At 31.9% G+C, this 22,261-nt stretch overlaps 5 protein-coding genes across 15 annotated transcripts; 4 read left to right on the top strand and 1 right to left on the bottom strand.

Moving 5' to 3' along the window:
• Window positions 1-12: 12 nt before the first annotated feature.
• LOC131666335 (uncharacterized) lies at window positions 13-5,024 on the bottom strand. 2 transcript variants are annotated; one of them, XM_058938928.1, is made up of 8 exons: window positions 4,888-5,024; window positions 4,516-4,813; window positions 3,572-3,685; window positions 3,345-3,480; window positions 2,959-3,282; window positions 2,603-2,887; window positions 2,269-2,530; window positions 13-2,181 (listed from the first exon to the last, which is right to left on the bottom strand). In XM_058938928.1, exons 2-8 carry the CDS (start codon window positions 4,535-4,537, stop codon window positions 1,900-1,902), a joined length of 1,425 nt encoding a protein of 474 aa, XP_058794911.1. In that variant the 5' UTR covers window positions 4,538-4,813; window positions 4,888-5,024; the 3' UTR covers window positions 13-1,899. The 2 variants fall into 2 exon arrangements, with proteins under 2 accessions (XP_058794911.1, XP_058794912.1); XM_058938929.1 differs by having other exon boundaries at window positions 4,516-4,805; window positions 4,888-5,023.
• On the top strand, window positions 4,967-7,398 carry LOC131666336 (venom acid phosphatase Acph-1-like). 8 transcript variants are annotated; one of them, XM_058938935.1, is made up of 8 exons: window positions 5,500-5,516; window positions 5,583-5,700; window positions 5,799-5,861; window positions 5,925-6,029; window positions 6,093-6,358; window positions 6,446-6,596; window positions 6,725-7,054; window positions 7,122-7,398. In XM_058938935.1, exons 3-8 carry the CDS (start codon window positions 5,841-5,843, stop codon window positions 7,320-7,322), a joined length of 1,074 nt encoding a protein of 357 aa, XP_058794918.1. In that variant the 5' UTR covers window positions 5,500-5,516; window positions 5,583-5,700; window positions 5,799-5,840; the 3' UTR covers window positions 7,323-7,398. The 8 variants fall into 8 exon arrangements, with proteins under 8 accessions (XP_058794919.1, XP_058794914.1, XP_058794913.1 ...); XM_058938934.1 differs by having other exon boundaries at window positions 5,799-5,864; XM_058938936.1 differs by lacking the exons at window positions 5,500-5,516; window positions 5,583-5,700 and adding an exon at window positions 4,967-5,101.
• A 2,376-nt stretch (window positions 7,399-9,774) lies between these two features.
• Window positions 9,775-13,349, top strand: LOC131666319 ((Lyso)-N-acylphosphatidylethanolamine lipase). 2 transcript variants are annotated; one of them, XM_058938887.1, is made up of 7 exons: window positions 9,775-10,014; window positions 10,745-10,821; window positions 11,047-11,256; window positions 11,326-11,655; window positions 11,768-11,885; window positions 11,958-12,141; window positions 12,209-13,349. In XM_058938887.1, exons 1-7 carry the CDS (start codon window positions 9,974-9,976, stop codon window positions 12,431-12,433), a joined length of 1,185 nt encoding a protein of 394 aa, XP_058794870.1. In that variant the 5' UTR covers window positions 9,775-9,973; the 3' UTR covers window positions 12,434-13,349. The 2 variants fall into 2 exon arrangements, with proteins under 2 accessions (XP_058794870.1, XP_058794871.1); XM_058938888.1 differs by lacking the exon at window positions 9,775-10,014 and adding an exon at window positions 10,293-10,628.
• A 1,900-nt stretch (window positions 13,350-15,249) lies between these two features.
• LOC131666417 (uncharacterized) lies at window positions 15,250-16,393 on the top strand. The gene is made up of 3 exons (XM_058939076.1): window positions 15,250-15,824; window positions 16,072-16,194; window positions 16,284-16,393. Exons 1-3 carry the CDS (start codon window positions 15,675-15,677, stop codon window positions 16,326-16,328), a joined length of 318 nt encoding a protein of 105 aa, XP_058795059.1. The 5' UTR covers window positions 15,250-15,674; the 3' UTR covers window positions 16,329-16,393.
• Window positions 16,394-17,879: 1,486 nt separating this feature from the next.
• On the top strand, window positions 17,880-20,429 carry LOC131666370 (SET and MYND domain-containing protein 4-like). 2 transcript variants are annotated; one of them, XM_058938993.1, is made up of 4 exons: window positions 17,880-19,040; window positions 19,407-19,598; window positions 19,670-19,813; window positions 19,890-20,429. In XM_058938993.1, exons 1-4 carry the CDS (start codon window positions 18,129-18,131, stop codon window positions 20,160-20,162), a joined length of 1,521 nt encoding a protein of 506 aa, XP_058794976.1. In that variant the 5' UTR covers window positions 17,880-18,128; the 3' UTR covers window positions 20,163-20,429. The 2 variants fall into 2 exon arrangements, with proteins under 2 accessions (XP_058794976.1, XP_058794975.1); XM_058938992.1 differs by having other exon boundaries at window positions 17,880-19,286.
• Window positions 20,430-22,261: the final 1,832 nt, after the last annotated feature.

Raw genomic sequence — 22,261 nt, 5'->3', positions numbered from 1 at the left:
ATTTATGCGCAAAAAATTAGTTTATTTTCATGTTAGATAATAAAATTGTTTGTGTATTCAACGCTTATTGTTTGAGTGTGATAAATAATACTTTCTTCTGGAGGTACACATGAATAATGAGTATTCGAGCTTTGCTCATTGAACAAACTAAACGAATACGAATAAATAGCGAGTTTTGTTCATTGAATATAATTAACGAATCAGAGTATAGTCAAGTGCATACCTGCCTATAGCATATTATTTAAATAATACTACATTAGGAAATTATCAATTCAAAGTAAATACATAAATGAGTGCGTTCAATGAGATCAAAGTGGTTTGCTCATATCACTTTTTACCAGCTTAATCTAGACTTCGTTAATCCATATATTCTTCTCATATCGTTCAATATGAAAACTCATTTAAGTATTTTTGTTCTAATAAATAACTACTCAAAGACGTTTAATAAAAGTGTCGACGTTGAATATATATGTCATTAACATTTAACAGTCACCAATACAACATTTATATCGTGCAAGTTGCACTCTTGAACAGTTTGATCATTATCACAGTAAAATTGTAATAATTCGAAATTTTCTTCTCATAAACTTCACTTGAGAACACTCAATGGTTCTCAATGGTTTTATTATAGGTTTTAGTTTTTTAAGACATCATTACATACTGGCCTCAGTGTTGTGTAATACTTGGTGCTTTTAAAATAATCAGTCTATATGATTACAATTTTCGTCGGAGTGTTCGTTCTAAGTGAGCGGCTTAAAAATTAAAACTTGTTATTGAAGGTAGTTTTCAACCAACAACGATAATTGAAGTGTCAAATTTACATGTGCAATAAATGTTATGCTAATTATTTGTTAACTACCCCTGCGTTAAAGTTAAAAAGTGTACCGAAATCAGACGACGAATAATCATAAATATTTTTATCAGTATTTTCAAATACGTGATTGTACCGCTGAAAGTTTCCACACGTAAAAAATGCATGTTAAAAATTTGATTTAAGTATTTTCTGAATTTTATAAAAAATTAAAATACAAGCACCGTCACTTTTGATGATGAGTAAGTTTTTTTCGACGAACAATATATATAGTAACATGTATCACATACGTACATTCCATAAAAAATATCCATGGACATTTTTCGGTAATTATGTAACGCATTGTACTCTTCCATTTGTACTTCACTGTTATCAATCAATCCCTTACGCTGCTAACAATGTCAAACGTTTTGTCAATGTATACTTTTGCGATCTATCTCTAGATACAAGCTCGCCGTATAAGTTAATAAAAAACGCAAATTCTGCGACAGTTATTAGTTGACAGATATTATTTTTCTGGTATATTTACGAGTTCATTGCTGAAGCTTGTCACTTTACCAACATGAATACCTCTATTGACTTGTCTATTATATGTCTTGTTTGACTTATACGCTAAATACATCATTAAACACATCAATACATCACACTCATAAATCGACATATTTTTGTACGAGTCTTGACGAAGCAATCGTATCAGGTCCATCGTATACTGTAAATCATGAAAGTCTGCAAAATAGTAGTTTTATCAAAATATATATATCCTAACCAATTTTTAATCATTAAAAATGTGAATGTATTTGCCATACTAATATGACCTATTTTATCATCTAATATAGAACGTCAAATCTTTATCCATGTTTTCGTTATCTATTCAATTCATTTGCAAAATGGTATAGGCTTTTTACTATCAATTGTTAACCAAGATCTACATAAAAATTATCGCTAAATAGTTATCAATCTTACTCAAGATATAGACCTTTACTTGATATCACTTTTTAAATACGTATGTCAAGTTTTGCTTTTACGATTTGATGAAGTAGTTATTGAAAATAAATAATGTTGGTGGGGCTTTTCTTGATATCGATTGCTTACTTAGCAATAGATACTTCAGTTGGTAATTGAACTAATACATCTTTGGATGCATTATTGGGTGCCTCATTTTTCTCTACCTCGCACAATAAAATTGTATCCATGATAACGTCGACGACCAACGCTACTGGCATGTATAGATAAATGATACTGGCATATGAAAATATAGCTACTTGTGTAAAGTATGGATCATCTTCATAGTACATCCATTTAATTATGAGCATTAAATTGTTCACCGAAATCATAATCAAACCTACTATCATCCAGATCATTTGACATTCCTGAAATCAATTAAGAAACATACGTCATACAATCGGTATTACAAGAAATAATAAACAAAAATTTTTAAGCAATGAATCCAATCTCACTCTTAAGTTCTTAGCCACTCGTCGTGCTTCAATAGGCAAATGAAGAAATCTCGCTGTAGCATCGTTGAAATTTTTGCCATTTATAGCCGTTATCATAGTAGAATACTCTCCGACAAAAAAGAAGAAAGTCATCATAATGTACTTCTTGGCGAAGCCGGATTTGGTACGAACGGTTTGAACGATCGATTGTATTAATGTAGCTGTTGCGACAATTAGGGGTAATATTCCAGTTGCATTAAAACAGATAGTCCCAAAGTGGTATCTATAAAATAAATTTTGCATTTTGAATGTGAGCTTACGATAGGATAAGCTCCAAGGATGTCAATGTAATTACTTGTAAACCACGACAATTGCACGTGCAATATCCTTGGCGGATATTTTTCGTTCTTCCTGCTTCCAATAATTGTTAGCAGTTGTTAGTGAAATCACCGCGACACCGAAGTAATAGTGAAGCAGCAACAAATAACTGCTACCAAGAAGGACTGTCATCGGCAATGCTAAACAGATATTTTTAGTGCCAACACCTTTGATCGTTTCAAATGTGTAGATTATCAAGCATCCCATCACGATGAGAATCACAAGTCCGAAGATCAGTGTATTCATGTGGTAGTAATAGAATCTAAAAGAAATTCATCGATGAAATTCGGCTTATCAAGTGTAATATAACAATTATTGTACAGTTTCTTTTACCGAATTGCGTTGGTCAGATGACGAGCCGTGACTTGTATTCCCTTGCGCGTCGCAACGACGATTAGCAGTATTATGCAGATAAGAAAAGAAACTATATCGGGTATATCCCAATAGAGAAACTCATCTTTCCATGGTATAACCGACGATGCGCCGTGATTAAAGAACATCCCACCGCGGTAACTAATCGATACTATCTGTATGCCGGTGCAAATAATTAAGCAATGGCCGCAATATTTATGATAAACTCGTAGGAACATTGCAAATATTGCAAAGAGCAAGAGGCAAACGTAGAAAATTATATTTAGATACAGGACGATAGGGCCGCTGGAAAAAATTTAATACACGGTAAGAATAGTTCGTTTCCTTCAATGTACAATATCCAATACCTTTCTCTGGTATGTTCTTCAAGCCTTACAATATTGAAGAGACTATTAGTAATGAAATCGCCCTTATCAGTTCCATTCTGATCGTATAGACAGTTGTGACCCAGGTAGGGTTCAAACTTGTTTTTATTGCAGCATACTAGGACAAGTAGAATAAAAAGGAACAATTTTATTACATCTTGATTACTATTTGTAGCTAAGACGGTTTTTAATAAGAATATCTATCTTACGGTAGGTACACGCTCCAAGCCAAACAAACAGGATGATGACGAATAAATAAAACCAATATTTATCGGTTTCCGTGCGATCCTTCATTATGTCCTTCTGAATCGGTTTAGCAACATCTTGTACGTCAAAAATGAAGAGATTTGTTAGAAAAATTATTTTTTTTATTTGTGAAAATTATCGGATGAGAGGATGAATAAACATTTTTTGAATCGACGTGTTGGTCAACATTTTGAAAAAATCAAAAGTACTCTTTTCAATGAAGTTACGTATTCCGAGGCTAAAGTTTATGTTAAATATAACACCGGTGTCAGGAAACTTTGAAAAATTAGTCCTTCAACGATAATTTAAAAATACTGTAGTATTTAAATATGTCAATAGATTTTCATTTGGCCTTGCAATAATAATTTTGGAAAATCGAATAATTTGCTTAGATCTTCTGGAAGTCTGGTAGTAAGTTATGCAATAGCTACAGTTTAGGCTAACTTGAGGATGGGGGGACCGCTTTCTCGTTTTGCTATGCTGTCCATGCTATAGATATACGTATAGTAGGGCTTTCTTAATGCCTGCTACCAAAAGTATATCTAAGCAAACCATGAATGCATGCAGAACAATTAATCCGAAAAATCTATCGTTCAAGATTTGTCAAAAATAAAAATAAGTTGATCAGACCAATGCATCGATACACAATAGTTTTCGCAAATTATTTGGAATTTTGGGCGAAATAATTCTTGTCATTCGCCACATGGAATGGCTATATTATCAAGCTGTATTTCATGCGCCTAAACCTTATGTGTATCCGCAAAAAAAATTAATTCACACCAAGTGAAAGTCATCGCATAGCCATAGTGCTGCGTGATTCGGATCCTAGGCATTTTATATTCGATCAATATTATCGCAAAAGTTCACGAATATATAACGCAACATGATAAAAATCTTGTAAACTTACTCTTTCTCACGACTGCAACCATGATGAACAACTGAAATGTGAGTGCCGACTGTTACGAGCTTTGTTTTGAATCTACGCAGTACGCAGTGGAGCAGCAGTTGACCCGCCGAACTCCACAGAACCTGCTGCTTCGACCGTCCAAAGTGCAGTACTGCTTGTTTCCCGGGACTTGCGATTGCTGCTTGCGTTTCCCAGGCTTTCTAAAAGTAAAGCGCGCATGCGTCTACTGATCGATATGATGCTCTGGTCCGCACGCTGGGAACAATTGTGCTATGTATATCATACGGTTCCTGAAATTCTTGACATTGCAAGATAAATGTTTAGACGAAAAATTGCATTTTTATCAGCTTTATAATTAAGAATGTTGATTACCTAGATATTGAATTTATTTTGTAATCAATAGATTATTCAACAGATTTTCTTTTGTTTCCACAACTTTGCATCTGAAGCACTGGACCAACCGAATGAGATGCTCGAAAAGATTGCAGAGTGCGTGAGAGGCTTGTATGTGCAAAGACAACACTACCAACTGGCATATTAGCGCATGCGTAAATTTATTGATATACGAGAATAGAATACGTATAAGGTAAAGTTCTTCGTTATAGTTTTCGTTGTGAAGATTTTTATTCGTTTATAAAATGGGATACAAACGATAAAAATCATAAGTGTGACTAAAATATAAAATGTAAAAATATATTTAAATCTAATAATTTGGGATATATTTTTTATAAGAATAAAGTTTTTTATAAATACAATGATTGATTTGGGTAATAAAAATAATTGTTAATACTTCACAATAAAAAATTAAAAATATTCCTTTAATACGTTTGTTTATGCTTAAATTGGAAACGCTGATGTTGGAGAATAAGAATTAGTTCTTTTCTGTACTGCACATGCCATCAAATGCATCAATTGTTCTTATTCATTATTTCGACTACAGTAAGCTTAATCAAGCACCTACACATATATTTTCGGTCCGTTTTCTCATCGGCAGAAATACGGTGAGTATATATATTTATCATCTCCGTCTCTACGGATCTCACTCGACTTTCTGTATCGCTCACAAGATGGCATTACGTATCCAATCTTTCGCGCCATTTACCTACGCAAGATCAGTTGACATAATAAATACCGGCCGGTAGCAAGGGGGAGAAAAAAAACATCTGCACTTTAGACAATAAAATTGTTTGTATATAATTGGATATATATGATGTATTAAAAGCCTTCAATAACAATCGTAATGATAACATTTTTCATGTGAACAATCTTAATTGATGTTCAAGGTCGTTTCAAATACACTTCAGATCATTCATAGCTGCAGTAAGATGAAATTAGAACTCGTACAGGTGGTAAGAAATAAATAAACTATTTTTATTTTTATTCTCATTTTTATGGATTTGTTGATGCAGCTTTTCAGACACGGAGCGAGGACTCCAATTAAAGAAGAGCTAAAGATTTTTAGTTACATCGACGAATCTTCGTATGAACCTCTCGGTCTCGGGACCTTGACTAATGTGAGATATTATTAAAATTTAGATCAAGTACAACGAAATAAAACGACCATTTTCGTATTATAGACAGGAAAAAAACAAATGTACGAATTGGGTAAATTTTTGCGAGAACGTTATAGCGAATTTTTAGGTGCAAATTATAAATCTGACCACGTCTATGCCTATTCGAGTGATACGGATCGTACTAAAATGTCTTTGCAATTGGTTCTTGCTGGGCTTTATCCCCCCATTGATCAAGAAGTTTGGAACCCACATTTGATGTGGTCGCCAGTGCCTTATGTCTATACACCAAGACAGTTCGATGTTCTTCTCAGATCTTACGATAATAAAAAGTGAGTTCACCGGACTAAAGTTTTATCAAAATTTTTTGATTTGCATGAAACAAAGTAAATTAGTAATCTTATATTGCTGCTTCCCAGATTCAGAAACTTCATTCGTAATTCGTATCTGTCAAAAGATACGAAGAAGCGAATCACAAAGAATTCTGATTTTTTAAGCGAGAAAACCGGGATCAATTTTAGTAATAATTTTTACAACATCGCTTTCGTTTACGGTGTTTTGATTGCAAATGTAAGTTTACTCGTCAACATTTGGTTGCATTTTCTATTTATAAGACATACAATCATGATAATAATATGTTGATAGTAGTTTGAACCGTTGCTTGACTTCGTCTATGCGATTTATTGAAATTATTTCAGGAATGCATGAACTTACCTTTGCCAGATTGGTACACCGCTGATGTCAAAGAAACGTTCATAGAATCCATGGCACAGGTGTACGATGGTTATGTATCAACACTAGAGATGAGAAAAATAGGTGTAGGGCCGTTAATTAAAATGTTTATTCAAAACATGAATCTCGATCGGACAGTCTTCAATCCAAGAAAAATTTATTTATACAGTGGTCATGATGGCAACCTAGCGATGTTCACAAGAGTGCACGGCATTAAAGAATTTCGATATCCTGAATTCGGGAGTGCTTTGATATTTGAAAAATTGCGTGATTCAGAAGACAACGTTCATGTGAAAGTGAGTGAAAATTAATATATAGTTTAAAGAATGGAAAGATTTTCATAATAGTCCATTGCTTTACCAGATCCTTTCTTGGACAGGAAACGGAAAGTTAATGTCTTTACCACTTGGAGATCACAGTGAATTTTGTCCTATCGATAATTATTTGAGAATGGTGGAATCGATAATACCTACTGACAAGGAAATTGAAAAAATGATCAATGACAGCAAGTGTAAAATATTTAGACAATTGTTTTTCAGTGATAATGCTGTGAAAAAATTGTAAGCTTTATCTGCCTGTTGTTTAATTTTGTCAAGTGTATAATGGAGTAATAATATAGTTATAAATTATACTTCTGATTGAGATAAAATGTTATATTTTCAATTGATAAATATACAAAATTATTTTATAAATATAATATTTTTTATATTTAAAAAGTAAATCAACAATGATTACTAAATATAATTCCGTTCTAAGAGAATTAATACAGTTATACAGTAGCGAAAACAATGAATTTATACAATTAGATAATTATACAGTCTTAGTAGCTCTTTGCGTTCAATTGAGGTACAATATTATTAAACTGCGCAACTTGAAAATTTTCAATTTTCGCGAATGGTCAAGCTCACAAGCGCCAAGAATGAAGTTAGTAATCTTCTCACTATCAACAAAAGCTTTCTGCAAATATTGAGGGCAATGATTTCTTTTAATCTCCACCATCTCCATAATATGCTCATATTTCTCAATCAGAATGTCCAACGCTGTCTGTCCATACTTATCTTGGATATTTATATCAGCACCATATTTTAATAGTATTTTGATAGTCTTGAGAGTGCACATTTCGCTAAACCGCAGCGCGAAATGCAACAGCGTGTATCCAGGAAAGTATAGTGAATCCATGTCGACAGCTTGATTGACAATACAAGCATCGCCATGGATCAACAATTTTAGCACTAACTCCCAATAGTTCGCAATGCAGGCTGCATGTAGGTGCGTTATCCCGTCCAGATTGCACGGGTTTTGTGGGATGCGATGGTCGTATTGAGCGATTAGAGTTACCTCCAGGAATGGATTTTTTAACCGTCCGCTCAATAAATCCTGGTTGTAACTTCTTTCCACGATCTGGTGCACTACCGTCGAGCCCTGATAGTTCTTCAGCGTGACATCCGCGCCCACACTAAGCAGAAGTCTGTACGCGTTGATGTTGTTTTTCATGTAAGCCACGTGTAGTAAAGTGAAGCCGATCGCCTGCACCCCCAAATCGCAAAAGTAGCTGTTGCATGCTATTCGTTGATTGAGGAGTTGCGGATTTTTCTCGATCAAATGCTGCATGACAGTGAGCTGTTGGTTCTCGACAGCCTGATAAAAACGAGCGAGTTCTCGGCACTCGCATTGCATCGAAACGACTTTAATCTCTGGCTCCATATCGCATGCAGGCCGCTTGTCGACTGACTTCGTTCGAGCGAGAATTCGGAAATGTCTCTCTCTGCAGCCACTGCACCCCCTACTCTTTCGCCCCTCCACTAATATGGGCGTCGTTGGTCGGGCCTTAGGAGAAAATTCTGAACCCCTTTCTATTATCTCTGACCGCCCCGTTGCCGATCATCCATATAAATGGATAAATGGTATAAATTGTATAATATAATTTGTATTATCCATATAAATGATAAAAATAGTTGCCGTACACACCGTGATTCAAAAACTAGAAAGAGAAACTTGATGAGATTCAAGAAGTGCCTTAAGAAATGCCTGGGTGAGAGGTCACAGATTCATTGAGGGGGCCAGCTGGAGTTAAACAGTGGAAATTATGTTTTCTTTACTGTGGTATTAAAATCGTTTTAATAAAGTTCGCATCATGAACATTTTTCAAGTTTCAAAATCTCATGTAAGGGCATCAAAAAGTCTCTTGAACCATAAAATCTTTTTTTTAATTTGCTTTACCACGCTTTTTTGAATATTAAAGTGAACAAAAATCATTTTTGAAGGACTCATTTTCTTCCTTTAGATCAGTACTCAGATTAAGTGATAAATTTATAAAAGTTGTCATAAAAATGGTAAAATTCAATATTTCGAAAAATCCTTCACCTAAATTAGAGTACAGATTTAAAGGATCAGTACTTCAGATTACCCCCCATACCCTAGTCTGCAAAGTATAATGGACAGTGAAAATAAAAAATACCATTCGAAATATCTCTAATTGAACCCTTTAAAAATGCTCATTATTTTAATTGAACCCCTTCAGTTGTCCCAAAAAAAAATTAAAAACTATGATAGTTTTTTCGTTTTTTTGCAACTGCGATATCTTTAGTAATACTTAATATTTTTGCAAAGAAACAAGGCAAAAAAATTGAATCCTTGCTCGTTTTATTTGCACCCCTCTTACTTTTTCAAAATTATTAATATATATGTCAAAAACAACAATCTAATTTTATTATTTTATTTATTTCTTATTCAAGAAATATTTGACAATCGTAAACATTAACTTGAATACAGCTATATTTCTTCCTGCCTATTATTTATGTCAACTGGTCAAATATTTAATTCTTACATGTCATAAAAATATATTTTTTCAAGTATAATTCATGGTGCTTTTCAAGCTATTCCGCGCTAATTATCTAATACATGCATACCATCCAACAAAATAGAATTGACCAATGAGTATACGAGAGTACTACGCGCATGCACGTAGCAATCGTCGTTTGTGAAGGTCTCCGCGTATCGCGCATGTCGCATGACGACGTGTACACGATCAAAACAAACGACAACCGCGCGTGGTGTTGATAAAATAGTCATTCACGGTGACTTGTGATTGGTGCGGAAGTTTACACACCCACGAGCAAAGTGTCAGTCGTTTCCTATACATACCAATGAACATAGCAACGCCATTTCCAGTATTAGAGTATTCTACAGCGTGATACGAAAATTCGACGATATTCATGTCTGATAGCAATGACATCGTTGAGTTCAAACCAGACAGGTTAGTTTGTCTATTTACGCTTAATTTATTTATAAATTATTTGTGATATCATTGTGATGTAGAAAGTACTTTTCAGTCACTAAACAGTCCACGTCTGTATTGCGTGTTTGATTTTATTCACCGAACGGCTGGTACACGTGTCGTCTGCTCTTATTTACAAATTCATACGCAGCAATCTCCGAAATATAGTTGAGACAACTATCATTCTGTCAAGCCAACGCTGCTACACTTGCAGTGTCTTTTTCCGCGAGCGGTCAATTAAAAGTTGCAATTAGTTGCGACAACGTCGATAAAGATCAATAACGTTGATATTTCCTGTGCTCGATGACATTTAATTTTCCAAGGACGCTTATTGGAAAAATAAAATTCTTTAAGAAAATTTTATTTACAATATATTTGCTTTCTTGTAGTTTTTATGATAAAGCTAGTTTTGTTTCGCTGATACGTTCGAATTCAGTTAGCTGATTGCTATTAAAAGATTATACATACAAGTAGTGGGTGTAGTGATGCAACAGTTGTCTCATTTTGTGTAATGTATCACTGTCGGCAAGAATAGAAATCGTTCAGTTAATGTATATAGAAATTGTTCACTCAATGTATATAGAAATCTGAATGTGCGTATCTATGTGATCTCGCGCGGGTATGAGTGTGTGTTTGAAAATAGTTAGATACTTCAAATTCTTTGAATGTTATTGAGTTTACATAATAGTAATTCATGTTTTTGTTGCAGTTGGTTTTGGACTTGGTCCAGTTGGACTCGTTCTTCCTCAATGGTGCTGAGAAATGCAGAAAAAAAAATTCTTTCATGTAAGTGTTCTATTTCCTTCAAAGTTCAAGTTATTATATGGACACAATTGCTTATTACATAGTAACAAGCCACAAACATAATTAATTGATAAGTTAGCTTAGAAATTTAAACTTTGTGGTTAAAAGAGTTAAATAGCTAAAAGTTAAGTTAGCATTAGAATTTCACTCCTATCTAAATTTTATAATACACATACAAAACAAATACAATTAAATTAATTTTTTTAGATTTAAAAACTGTATACAGAGGAACTTATGTGGATATCGGGCCAGTTGTTGGACCAGCTGCAGACAAAATTTGGACGATATCACTAAATGAGGAATCTCCTAAAACACCAGTTGTTTTGCTCCATGGTTTTGCTGCTGGTGTAGCTCTCTGGGCTTTAAATCTCGATACTCTTGCCAAGTACAGGCCTGTTTATGCCATCGATTTGTTAGGTAAAATGTTTGCTTGAAGTGATGAAAGAAAGCCGAATATTATAAAATTAATTAAAAATATGTTTTTAGGATTTGGCAGAAGTAGTCGACCAAATTTTAGTAAAGACGCAGAAGAAGCAGAGAACCAGTTTATCAGATCAGTGGAAGAATGGAGAAAGCAAATGCAATTGGACAAAGTTGTTTTACTTGGACATTCTATGGGTGGCTTTCTAGCTGCCTCTTATGCTATTCAACACCCTGAAAGAGTGAAGCATCTGATTCTTGCTGAACCATGGGGATTTACAGAAAAGCCTCCAGAAACAGAGAAGAAAGTCCAAGTACCTCTCTGGGTCAAAGCAATTGCATATTTAGTTCAGCCACTGAATCCATTATGGGCTGTCAGATTTGCTGGACCTTATGGTATGTAAAACTATAAGTTACCTTGTTTGTATCTATAATGTTTCTGGTATTATTATTAAAATCAAAGTAATAACTTATAATATTTTAATTCTGTAACATAATTATATGATAGGTCAACGTCTTATTGAAACTATGAGACCAGATTTAATGAGAAAATTTGCTCCAGTATCAAATAATGATCCTACAATCATTGCACAATATATACACCAATGTAATGCTCAAACACCATCGTAAGTATATTGCAGAAATGCATAATAAATAGTTTCGATATGTTTTATAACACTGTTGCATGTGTTTTGTAGAGGAGAAAGTGCATTTCATGCTATGATGCAAGGTTTTATTTGGGCGAAAAATCCCATGCTTAAGAGAATTGACAAAATAGATCCCGAAATACCTATAACGGTTTTGTATGGAAGCAAATCTTGGATAGATAATTCAGGTGAAAAAATAAAAAATTCAAGACCATCTTCATACGTTAATGTTCAGGTAATTACTAATTCTAAAATTTATAATCTCCTGATTTATCTGAATTAAAATTAATTTTATATTATAGATAATCAATGGCTCTGGACATCATATTTATGTAGACAAAAGTGACATTTTTAATCGCTGCGTATTAGAAGCGGCAGCTCTGAGTGAGAAATATGAAAAATTGACGAATACGATGAATGCCAGAACAGAATTTAAAAACAATCCGATTATGGTTGAAAACAAAACTGAAGTCAGAAGAGAACAATTGGATAACATAGCTGAGGCTGAAAGGCCGCGAAGTAGTTGAGAATTAGAGTAAACGAAACTCTTGCAGTTTCGTTGCTTTTATTTAGTGACTTTAAATGTTCTTGATTATATTCGTGATTTCGTCGTATAATTAATGTGATGATTTTTAACTATTTTTACAAATATCGTGAAATTTCTTAATAGACCCGATTACTCAAAATTTTCTCTTATTATGTAAGAATATTCTCAATCTTTTTCAAAGAAATTGACCAATTTTAGTTAGTCGAATTTCTAGATCGTGCGATATACAACATAATAGGTATATGAAAGTATTCGCATATACTAAAAGCGAGTGAATTTGTTGATTTATACTTTTGCAAAGTTTAATATATCTATATCTAAAGCTGGTTGTAACATCATGTTCCTTATTTGCTAAGGAATTTGATCGTTAGCAACCACTTATAGGTATAATGTTATAGTTTATTGCTTTTTATTGTTGATTACTCTAATTAGAAAGAATCGTATGAATGACCGGTTATTGGGTTACCACATATAGGCGTTTCAAAGATACTACATGACCGCTGCACTAACTAATTTAACTGATTAGATAAAAAGCGCTAGGATTTTATTTTTGTGTTATCTATTTGATAAATATGGGTGCATGTCCGTCCGCTGTATGATTCCAAATGCAAGAATTAAAAGTGAAGATAGAATGATTCTGGTAGTCATTTCTTTCATTTAAAAAATAAATTCTATATTGCCGAGCAAAGTTATATCAGAATTGGTAATGCGTTGAACATAGGAATCCGAAATGTTTACCATATATTAATTATATAATTCTATAATCGATTTAAGAGGATCTTGGAGCATATTGAGAAAATTTACTTATTTTTAAACGTGAAAATATCTAACTTAGCTAACCTTTTTAAATTACTTAAGGAAAAGGGTTGAGTGAAATATATACAAATAGCTTAAAATTGAAAGGGAATAATGAAGTTTGCGTTGATATCGATAACTATTGTATTCCTGTGTATTCCATATGAGATACTGCGACTCCGTTATCCTCTTAAGAGAAAATTTCTTGCATAGTCTATAGGAGTCATACATGACTAGAGCTTTTTATTCAATTTTCTTATTGAATTGTGATCAATTATCAATTAACTATACCAAATTTTATAAATATTTGTGCAATATTCTTGTCGAGTACTAATATATACCAACAACACTACAATCTTTATTAGCAAATATGAAGTTTCTACTCTGTAAAACTCACGACGAATGCACATAGAAAATTACTATCAATTATGAGTTAACTAGATATTAGAGAAATAAAATGTTATTTTTCCTATTTAAAAAGTTTTTTTTTTCAATTTCTAACCTTCTTCAAAAATATTAAAGATTTATCAAAAGCAAAACACTGGTAGATAATATTTAAATAACACTGACCGACAATTTTCAGAGACCAATCCTAGCTTAGAATTGCCTAATCGCCCTAGGTTTTTAGATATTCTAACGTAAAAGTTTGAATGTTTGATATGTTAAATGAATAACATATTTTTACATCTATTCCATTGCGTAAAAAACATTGCGAATAATTTATGTCGATACTCCATGCGCAAAGTATGTTTTCCCGTACGCTTGGCGAAAAACGAGCGTTGAAAATCGTACTTTCCACACGTCGTATCAAAAAATACGGTACGACATATGTTCGAGAAAGAATTTCTCGCTTTGCCCGGGCGTAAACGTCACGTGAGGCAAAAATCTACTTTTCCACTTGTATCGTAATGAACTATCGTTACTATATGAAATTGACTACAGCATCTGAAAGAGCTACTTTTTCCCTTCAAAATGTACCAACAACTTTTTCAGATATTTTTTTTAGCGGACATATCGTTCACTTAAATATGATATATTTCAGTTTTCGCGGCAACCTTCTCTCATAGGAGCAAATTTGCCAAGAGAATAAAAGTAGTAAAATTGTATATACTAATGGATATTTCATTTTATTCTAGTATATGAATAACTGGATTGATCAAGTCGTTTTTCTGCCGTTGAAAAATTCCAAATGGCGAATACAAATCAACAATAAGCAAATAAATTTTTGTTCCGATATCAAATAACAAATCAGCTGTAATTTGAAAATAGTAAAAATGCTGAGAAGTTAACCGAAATGCACTATGACCTGCTACGGTCAGTCACAAGTGTTATACCGCAAGAACGGAGGAATCCCCGAGTACTGTAGACGCACTTACTAGAGACGGTTGCCACGAAAATTAAAGTTTGTCATGTGTTAATGAACGATATGTCCGCTGGGAAAAACGATATCTCAAAAAGATCATAGTGTATTTTTAAGGAAATAAGTAGCTCTTTCAGATGCTTTAGTTATATTTGCAACAAAACAATGATTCGCGATGGTATCTGAATCTAGCAAAAAAAGTGTTTTTGACGCTTTTACGTTAAGACATCTAAAAAACTTAAAGTAATGGAGCAATTCTGAGCTTGAATTCGAATTCAATGTACCAAAATCCTTCAGAAAAACAAGGCCTGGTCTCTGGTTCCGGACTTGTAAAATTTTTTCAGTCTTAACAATCGTTGGAAATTTTAATTTACAAATAATAAGTTGAAGTGCCAGAGAAATTTCTAAATCGAGAGCATATTACATTAGTTGATAAAATTTAAAAGTAAATTCGTCCATCTTGAAAATTTCTATTCGTTAATTTTAATGAAACGCAATTGAACATGCAACGCTTTGTACGAAACAATAGTAATGCAGGATTATTTTTACCAATAATATAGATCTTTCAATGAATCATGCATAATTCCTTTCTAACTTGTTATTGTTAAAAATAAAATTCATGTATAGGTAATTATATTTGATTCAAAATTATGTCGATTAGCCCTACAACAGATAATCTAAGATTTAGATGTTCACTTGCAAAAATTAAATTTGCACAATCAAAACCAAACATCTTTAAACATTAAATTCTTATTTAAAATATCTATATACGAATAAACAAAGAAAAAAATTATTATTGCTTCCAAAAATAAATTGCAGGAAATACAAAAATTTTACACTCCATAAACATATTACTTATAATCGATTCTGACGCTAATATAACATTTGATCAAACAGTGTATAAGGAAAGTTCGGGGACTTTATTCTCCCGCCCATTTTTGTTATGATAAAACTGACAATAATTATGTTAATATGATCAAAGGCTAGCTATAAATAAGTTAGGTCTGGGGCCGTATTTCACAGTTATATCTTCATCTCACAACGAAGAAAACTTCAAATTTTAAAGATGAGATTTCCACGTTACTTTCTGACGCTTTGTGCTCTATTCTTCGTTGCCATCGCAGTCAACGCAGAGGTCGATGTCGATGTCGATGTCGATGTTGCTGTTGATGTTGATGTAGAAGACATTGATGATGTTGAAGAACGCAACCCATTAGTAAGTTTATTTGTACTAAAATATGAAATATTAATAATCGTAAGCTTGTCACTCTGACACAAATAGTAAAATGTAACGCTGCTCAAAATAGATAACAAAATATCTCGAATCGATTTGAACGTTTGATATTAAAAAAAATATGCGTGCACATCATAGCCATAATTTGTTTTTCGACAAGTACTCGATGAATAATTAGTGTTGAATTTCACTGTGAAAATCTAAAGGCGATATTTTATGCAAATTTTAGTTGGCCGCAGCCGTAGTAATCATTAGGCAAGCAGTGAAATGGGCAGCTACACACTGTGCTAAAGAAGCCGCTAGTAACTGCAAACAACACTGGAAAAATCCTAAGGCCCTTGTTAACTGTGCTGTAAGTTTTCTCGCTCTATATTTAAATAAAAATCATTGCAAGTACCTATGGAAACTTCATTAAAATTATTTTTTTCTTCAATTTTACAGAAAAACTTCTTGCAGAAAAACAAAGGACGTTGCGTTCTCGGTTAAGAATAGTGACATGTTACACTACATCTTATAAATATACTTATATAATACGTAAAAGTAAAAAACTTTTAAACATCATGTAACCTTGTTGGTTAATAAAATGTTTTTGCATTTGAAAATTTTTATTTTTATTTGAAATTTTTCGCATACTACAATTTTTCCTACGTTGGCAAGTATATGGAAGCACATGGGACAGTTTACCTTTTTGTTTTCCATGGGGTAATAGACATATCTTACGCGAAGCTTGGTTTTTCTACACGGTTTGTTTATTTCATTGTAATTGGTTAGCGATGTATCGCATGATTCTGACTTCTCAATTTAACTATAAACAAAAAATAGCATTTATATTCAATTGATTACAAAAAATAATTTTGTATTTTTGGACATCTATATATTTTATTATGTAAATACACCAATAGATCGATTTTATTAATTTTTTCATGAACTTAAAAATATGAGACTTGTGAATCTGACGCCCAAAAAATTTTTTTAAACATATTTTTAGTTTTCATGAGCTAAAACGTTTTCTCCCTTTTTCCAGATTAAGTCTCCGCTTGATAGAAAATCGACAAAAGGAAAATTGTTTCGTAATCCGGGAATAAGGAGCTATCATACGCTATCGATATTATTTCTTTTTAAACAGGAAAAAAATGTTTAATGCATATTGCGCACTGTCCGACCGCCCGATTTTTTTTCGCAATTTTCTTAAAAACGGAAAATCCAGAAATAAAATTTCAAGCGGAGACTTAATCCGAAAAAAGGGAGAAAACGTTTTAGCTCATGAAAACTCAAAAATATGTTTAAAAAAATTTTTTGGGCGTCAGATTCACAAGTGTAAAAATATGTATTTTGAAAGAGCGCGTTACTCAAATCGATGCGTAAACATGTCAATTTGAAATATTAATTTTTTAAGTCCGTACATTTCTTCTGTTCTTAAGCTTAATTTCTTAGTGTAAAATTAAAAATGACATTTGTAAAGGACTATCACCATTCATGTTTATATAAATTATAGCTATTATACTGCGTTCTTCATAACCTTCATTTCGGAATAACTTCGGTGACTGTATTCTGTAGACATTCTTGAATTTTCATTATTACATAACCTATAGCTCATGCCCAGCCCATTGAAACAGTGTTGAAAAATATAAGTATATATATATATATATATATATATATATATATTATAGTCAAACCTATGGCACTGCACCCTTCGGCACTGCATTGCCCGAGTCACTGCGCGCCTCTATACCCTAGAAACTGCACGCTACACAGTACCGTCACTAGTGGCCCACTCACCGGGGGGGGGGCTCTTAACTTTTTTATTAAAAGTAAAAAAAGTAATTTTAATTGAATTATTTTAATGCCGACAAAATCCAATATTGTTCTATTAAATAAAAAAATTATCCTGCTTAATTAAACAACTACGAACAATTGCGCGAAAATTTTTGTGGGCCTCTTTTAGTGCTACATATGCCCGTACCTGGCGCAGCGCCGTGATTGGCTACCGCCAGCGTGCAGTGCCTTGGGTCGGCTACTCCCGAAAGCGTGCAGTGCCGTAGGTTCGACTGTATAGATATAGGTGTATATATGTATATATACAATTGTCACTCTTTTGTTCTTTTGTAAAAGTTTAGATCAATTGAAAAAAAATAAAACGAAACTTACTGTAATATAAACTTTAAGCAATCTGATGCAATCAATTGACGAAAAGATATTAGTTTTATTGATTATTGTAGGCAGTAATAATTTAAATAAATTATTGCATAAATTACAAGTCAAAAAATTAGTGCTTAATTATTTATTATGGAAGATTTAGATGCTTACCAGAAAATAAGTAAAGATTTTCTTGAGACCAGTATAGATTTCGAAAATCTTTTCGATAAAAGTGCAACCGTTTCCAAAGAAGCACGAAAAATTGGCAATCAGTTGTACACTCAGAAAATACATGACCGAAATATTCATAAAAAAACTTTGATGCAATATTCGAAAAGTGTAGCATTCGCTCCTAATAATTCAGAAGATCTAGCTCTTGCATATGGTAATAGGTCTGCTTTGTTATTACATTTACATCAGTACCAACAATGTTTAGATGATATTAACAGAGCTTTGCAAATTACTAATTCGACTAAGTTGATTTCCAAGCTTCATGCTCGAAAACAGAAATGTTTACAGTTAATGGAAAATTTAAACAAAAAAAAGAATTATGAAGAATCAATAATAGATTCAATTAGTAAAGAAAATAATCATACATTGAAATTACCAACCATTGCACCATCTACAGTCATACAAAGTGCTTCAGAAGCTATTACTGTAAAGTATAATGAAAAGTATGGGAGACATTTAATAGCAACCAGGTACATAAAACCTGGAGAAATAATTATTGCTGAAAAAGGCTATGTTTGTTATCCTATGACTTGTCACCGTTACCTTATATGCTCTCACTGTTTGATCTTTGCATGGAGTGGAATTTCTTGTGAGAGTTGTGCTTTTTGTGTATATTGCAGTGAATCATGTAGAAAAAATGCTTGGAAGCAATATCACGATATAGAGTGTACTTTGTATCGGTATATTTCTTGCATGTTTTCTGATAAAGAAAATTTTGTACCAGATATAATAGTTGCGATTAGATTATTTATTAAAGCTGTTAAAAAAGAAGGCATTGATACCATTATGAATGAAGCCAGAATTTGCAACAATCAAGTGGAAGGTCTGATGGTAAATGGAAAGTTGTATAGCAATAAATTTAGATCTCTTATCAATTTGCTCAATTACCGGCAATGTCCTAAAGAAAATGATTTAGATTTTAATGTAACAATTTTTGCAAATGCATTATTTGAATATACTAATTTTTTTGATTCAAAGAAAGATGAAAGTAATCTTATCACTAATGAACATTTGCTTTATCAACTAGAAAATATCATTAAAAAATTGACAGGTATTGTCTATGTTAATTCATTCAAGGTATGCTTATTAAATAATCATTCAAAGTTATTAATATACAAATATAAAGTAGTTTCTCTAGTTTCTATAACTTAATTTTTTAATTGTTTGTACTAAAATAAATTACTTTTTCTTTTTCAGTATCAAGCAATGATTTGTAATTGTGAAAGCTTCACTCAATGTAGAAATGAATGTGAAGCTACTCGTGGAGTGATTCTTGCTCCAATTAGTAGTTTAATAAATCATAGTTGCAATTCTAATGTCAGTAGAATGTTTCTGCCAAATGGCAAAATAGTCATGTTTACAGTAGCTCCAGTAAAAGAGGGTGAACAGGTAGATATTTTATATAATGCCTATGGATTTTTAAAAACAATGCAGAATTAATTGAGACATTTTCATTTCAGTTATTTGAGAGTTATGGACCTACGTTTATGATGAAAAAGGAAGAGCGTCAAAGTCACTTAAGAAAATGTTTTAACTTCATTTGTGAATGTGAACCATGCAAAGAAAACTGGCCAAACAATCTAGAATTTGCTGATTTAGATGAAGTAAGTATTATATTATATCTAGAAATTGTAATGCAAGTAATTTTATCTATATAATAAAATTTTGTTTGCTTTTCAGAGACAGAAAAGTATGATATCTATAAAGATCATGCAAGAATTTAATTATTTGTTTCCATATGCATCTAAAAGTCGTCTCTTGGGCAATGATGAACTTGATTGGGAATATAACGAAGAAATATTGAAACATGCAGTAAAACTGTCTGAACTTACTTATAAGTATCTTGATAGCAATGCGCAAGCTACTTTATACAATTTGCCATATAAATTTTATATAGACCAAGCTTATTACATGGTATACGGAGAAAAATGTATTATGCCTCATAAGTGCTGATGAAAAGATATATATAGGTTTTATACTTATTTAATTTAATAAGTTTTATTTACATATTTTAAAAGTAATTTTATAAAGAAATTTTAAAAGTGTAGTTTTATAAATGATTAAATATACAAATTGCAAAATTTTATTTATCTATAGATTCATATTTAAATATCTTACAATATAAGTAATGTTTTTTATAAAATAGGTATTTTTATACTTCCTACTATTTAAATTTCTGAATTAAATGAAACTCAAAATTATATTTTTTATATTATTGGTAAAGAAAATCGAAGTTTATAATTTATTGTAATAATATTTTAGACAAAATAAATAAACCCATTATGAAACCTACAATAGAATAAAATTAATTCTTTTTACACATACAATAATTTTATTTACAACACTGATCTATTAAATGATTAATTTTACAGTTATGGTTATATTCAGAATCTCTTCATTTCTTAAATAATACAAAATTTTGCAACAGCAAAATTGGAAAACGATATTTTTTGTATGTATACATACATAGATTGTTCTACATAAAATCTTAAATTAGATTTTGTAAAATGCCCTTTGTATTTTTATAAATATGAAAATTTTTGAAATACTTTTTATCAAAATTATCATCTTTAACAAGAATAAGTGTCACGTGGATGCTTTATTAGAACTGCACGTAGATTTATATTATCTTTCAATTTTGTTGTTTCTAATTGGTCAACTCCATTTTGGATTCGTTAAATATTTAAAATAATTTACAAAATCAGGCAGCTGTTTTTTACTTTGCTATTTAAAAAAATCTTCAATTGCTTTTAAAACATTTAAAAGTTTTTATATAATTTTCTAATTTTTAGTCCAACAATAAAATGGTCTATAGTTATAAACATTTGATGTTCTGATAAACGAAATAATAGAAAATTATGTATCGGTCGTCTATACTCTGCGTCTAATCTTTAATCCTTAGTAGGTTCGTGATAGATTTATATATATTACTCAATTTTACATTATTCTCTTTATTATCAACGTTGTGATGAAAATTAAATTTAAGCACTCATTCGATTGAATCGGCGCCAGCATTTCAAGTTTAACTGAAAAAAAAGATTGTTCTTAGGAATGTTACATATTAAATGTTTTCGTCATAACGTTGATAAAGTGGATACTGCAAAACTGAGTAACATATATAATCCTGTCACAAGACTGCTACGGATTAAAGATCGCGTGCAGATTATTTATAAAACAAGACTAGTCGACAACGTGCATTTGTTCTAGCTGACTACAGTACTTTTGGGCCATTATTTTGAAAGTTGTTTTGTTGATTTGTATTGCTGTTCTAGTGGTAATTTCATACTGTTTTTTCATTTTGTTTTTTCATAATAAAGTTCCTAAAAAGGTTAAAAAATTTCTTAAAAAAATGTTGTTTTCTTTTACGTATTGTTTATCCACTGACCGAGCACATAGCTTCAACTAAAATATTTATATAACCATGCTCCACAGTGTCTATATAAATCAACTCCTTTCGTCTTTCCTTATCTTCGGCTTTATCATCTTTTAGTAATATTTTAAATTCATTATAGTGAGCTATTTCATCTCGAATATTGATAAGCAGCTTATGCATTTTTCCATTTGAAAACGTTTATCCGATCAAAATTGAAAATTATTTCTGTACAATCGTCATCCATATTTGTATCCACAAGATGGTATATCGATTTACTTTTCAAAGTAAAACTGTAAAATTAAAAATTGAAAACTCGTTCATTGTGAAAATTATACATTCAAGTTGAAAGTCACAACAACAAAATTTAATTTATAGATCTGATAATCTTAACTAGAGAACAATATATTTTATTGTAGATAGTCTTTATTTCGTAATTTTTAAGATTTTAACTGAACACTGCAATGTATCTTTTACTTCTATCAGTGAGTCGATGTAAAATGCATCTATATTTGCAAATTATTTATGATATTAAAGGAAACTAAGTTTGATAGACATTGCGGACTACCCATCAAAATTTGAAAGGAACTAAGATGTTTGGGAATCTGGAGCCTTCTTGTGATGTTGGTCATATGCACTTGCGTTGCGCAACGCATATTGTACGCTGGCCGTGTCCGTCGCA

Source organism: Phymastichus coffea, unplaced genomic scaffold, assembly GCF_024137745.1.
Source record: "Phymastichus coffea isolate CEN01 unplaced genomic scaffold, Cenicafe_Pcof_1.1 PCOF00058, whole genome shotgun sequence".
Taxonomy (NCBI): Eukaryota; Metazoa; Arthropoda; class Insecta; order Hymenoptera; family Eulophidae; genus Phymastichus; species Phymastichus coffea.
Note: the sequence above shows the minus strand (reverse complement) of the source record. Positions and strands in the feature narration are given on the sequence as shown.

Coding starts and splice junctions, on each gene's coding strand:
- LOC131666335 (XM_058938928.1), bottom strand. CDS start 4,537: ATGGTTGCAGTCGTGAGAAAGA. Junction 3,481..3,571: donor GCTTGGAGCGTGTACCTACC/GTAAGATAGATA, acceptor TACTTGTCCTAG/TATGCTGCAATAAAAACAAG. Junction 2,531..2,602: donor GCAATTGTCGTGGTTTACAA/GTAATTACATTG, acceptor TTTATTTTATAG/ATACCACTTTGGGACTATCT.
- LOC131666336 (XM_058938930.1), top strand. CDS start 5,409: ATGCCATCAAATGCATCAATTGTTCTTATTCATTATTTCGACTACAGT. Junction 6,597..6,724: donor ACGGTGTTTTGATTGCAAAT/GTAAGTTTACTC, acceptor AAATTATTTCAG/GAATGCATGAACTTACCTTT. Junction 7,055..7,121: donor AAGACAACGTTCATGTGAAA/GTGAGTGAAAAT, acceptor TTGCTTTACCAG/ATCCTTTCTTGGACAGGAAA.
- LOC131666319 (XM_058938887.1), top strand. CDS start 9,974: ATGTCTGATAGCAATGACATCGTTGAGTTCAAACCAGACAG. Junction 11,257..11,325: donor TTATGCCATCGATTTGTTAG/GTAAAATGTTTG, acceptor ATATGTTTTTAG/GATTTGGCAGAAGTAGTCGA. Junction 11,656..11,767: donor CAGATTTGCTGGACCTTATG/GTATGTAAAACT, acceptor ATTATATGATAG/GTCAACGTCTTATTGAAACT.
- LOC131666417 (XM_058939076.1), top strand. CDS start 15,675: ATGAGATTTCCACGTTACTTTCTGACGCTTTGTGCTCTATTCTTCGTT. Junction 15,825..16,071: donor TTGAAGAACGCAACCCATTA/GTAAGTTTATTT, acceptor TGCAAATTTTAG/TTGGCCGCAGCCGTAGTAAT. Junction 16,195..16,283: donor AGGCCCTTGTTAACTGTGCT/GTAAGTTTTCTC, acceptor TCAATTTTACAG/AAAAACTTCTTGCAGAAAAA.
- LOC131666370 (XM_058938992.1), top strand. CDS start 18,129: ATGGAAGATTTAGATGCTTACCAGAAAATAAGTAAAGATTTTCTTGAG. Junction 19,287..19,406: donor TCTATGTTAATTCATTCAAG/GTATGCTTATTA, acceptor TTTCTTTTTCAG/TATCAAGCAATGATTTGTAA. Junction 19,599..19,669: donor CAGTAAAAGAGGGTGAACAG/GTAGATATTTTA, acceptor TTTTCATTTCAG/TTATTTGAGAGTTATGGACC.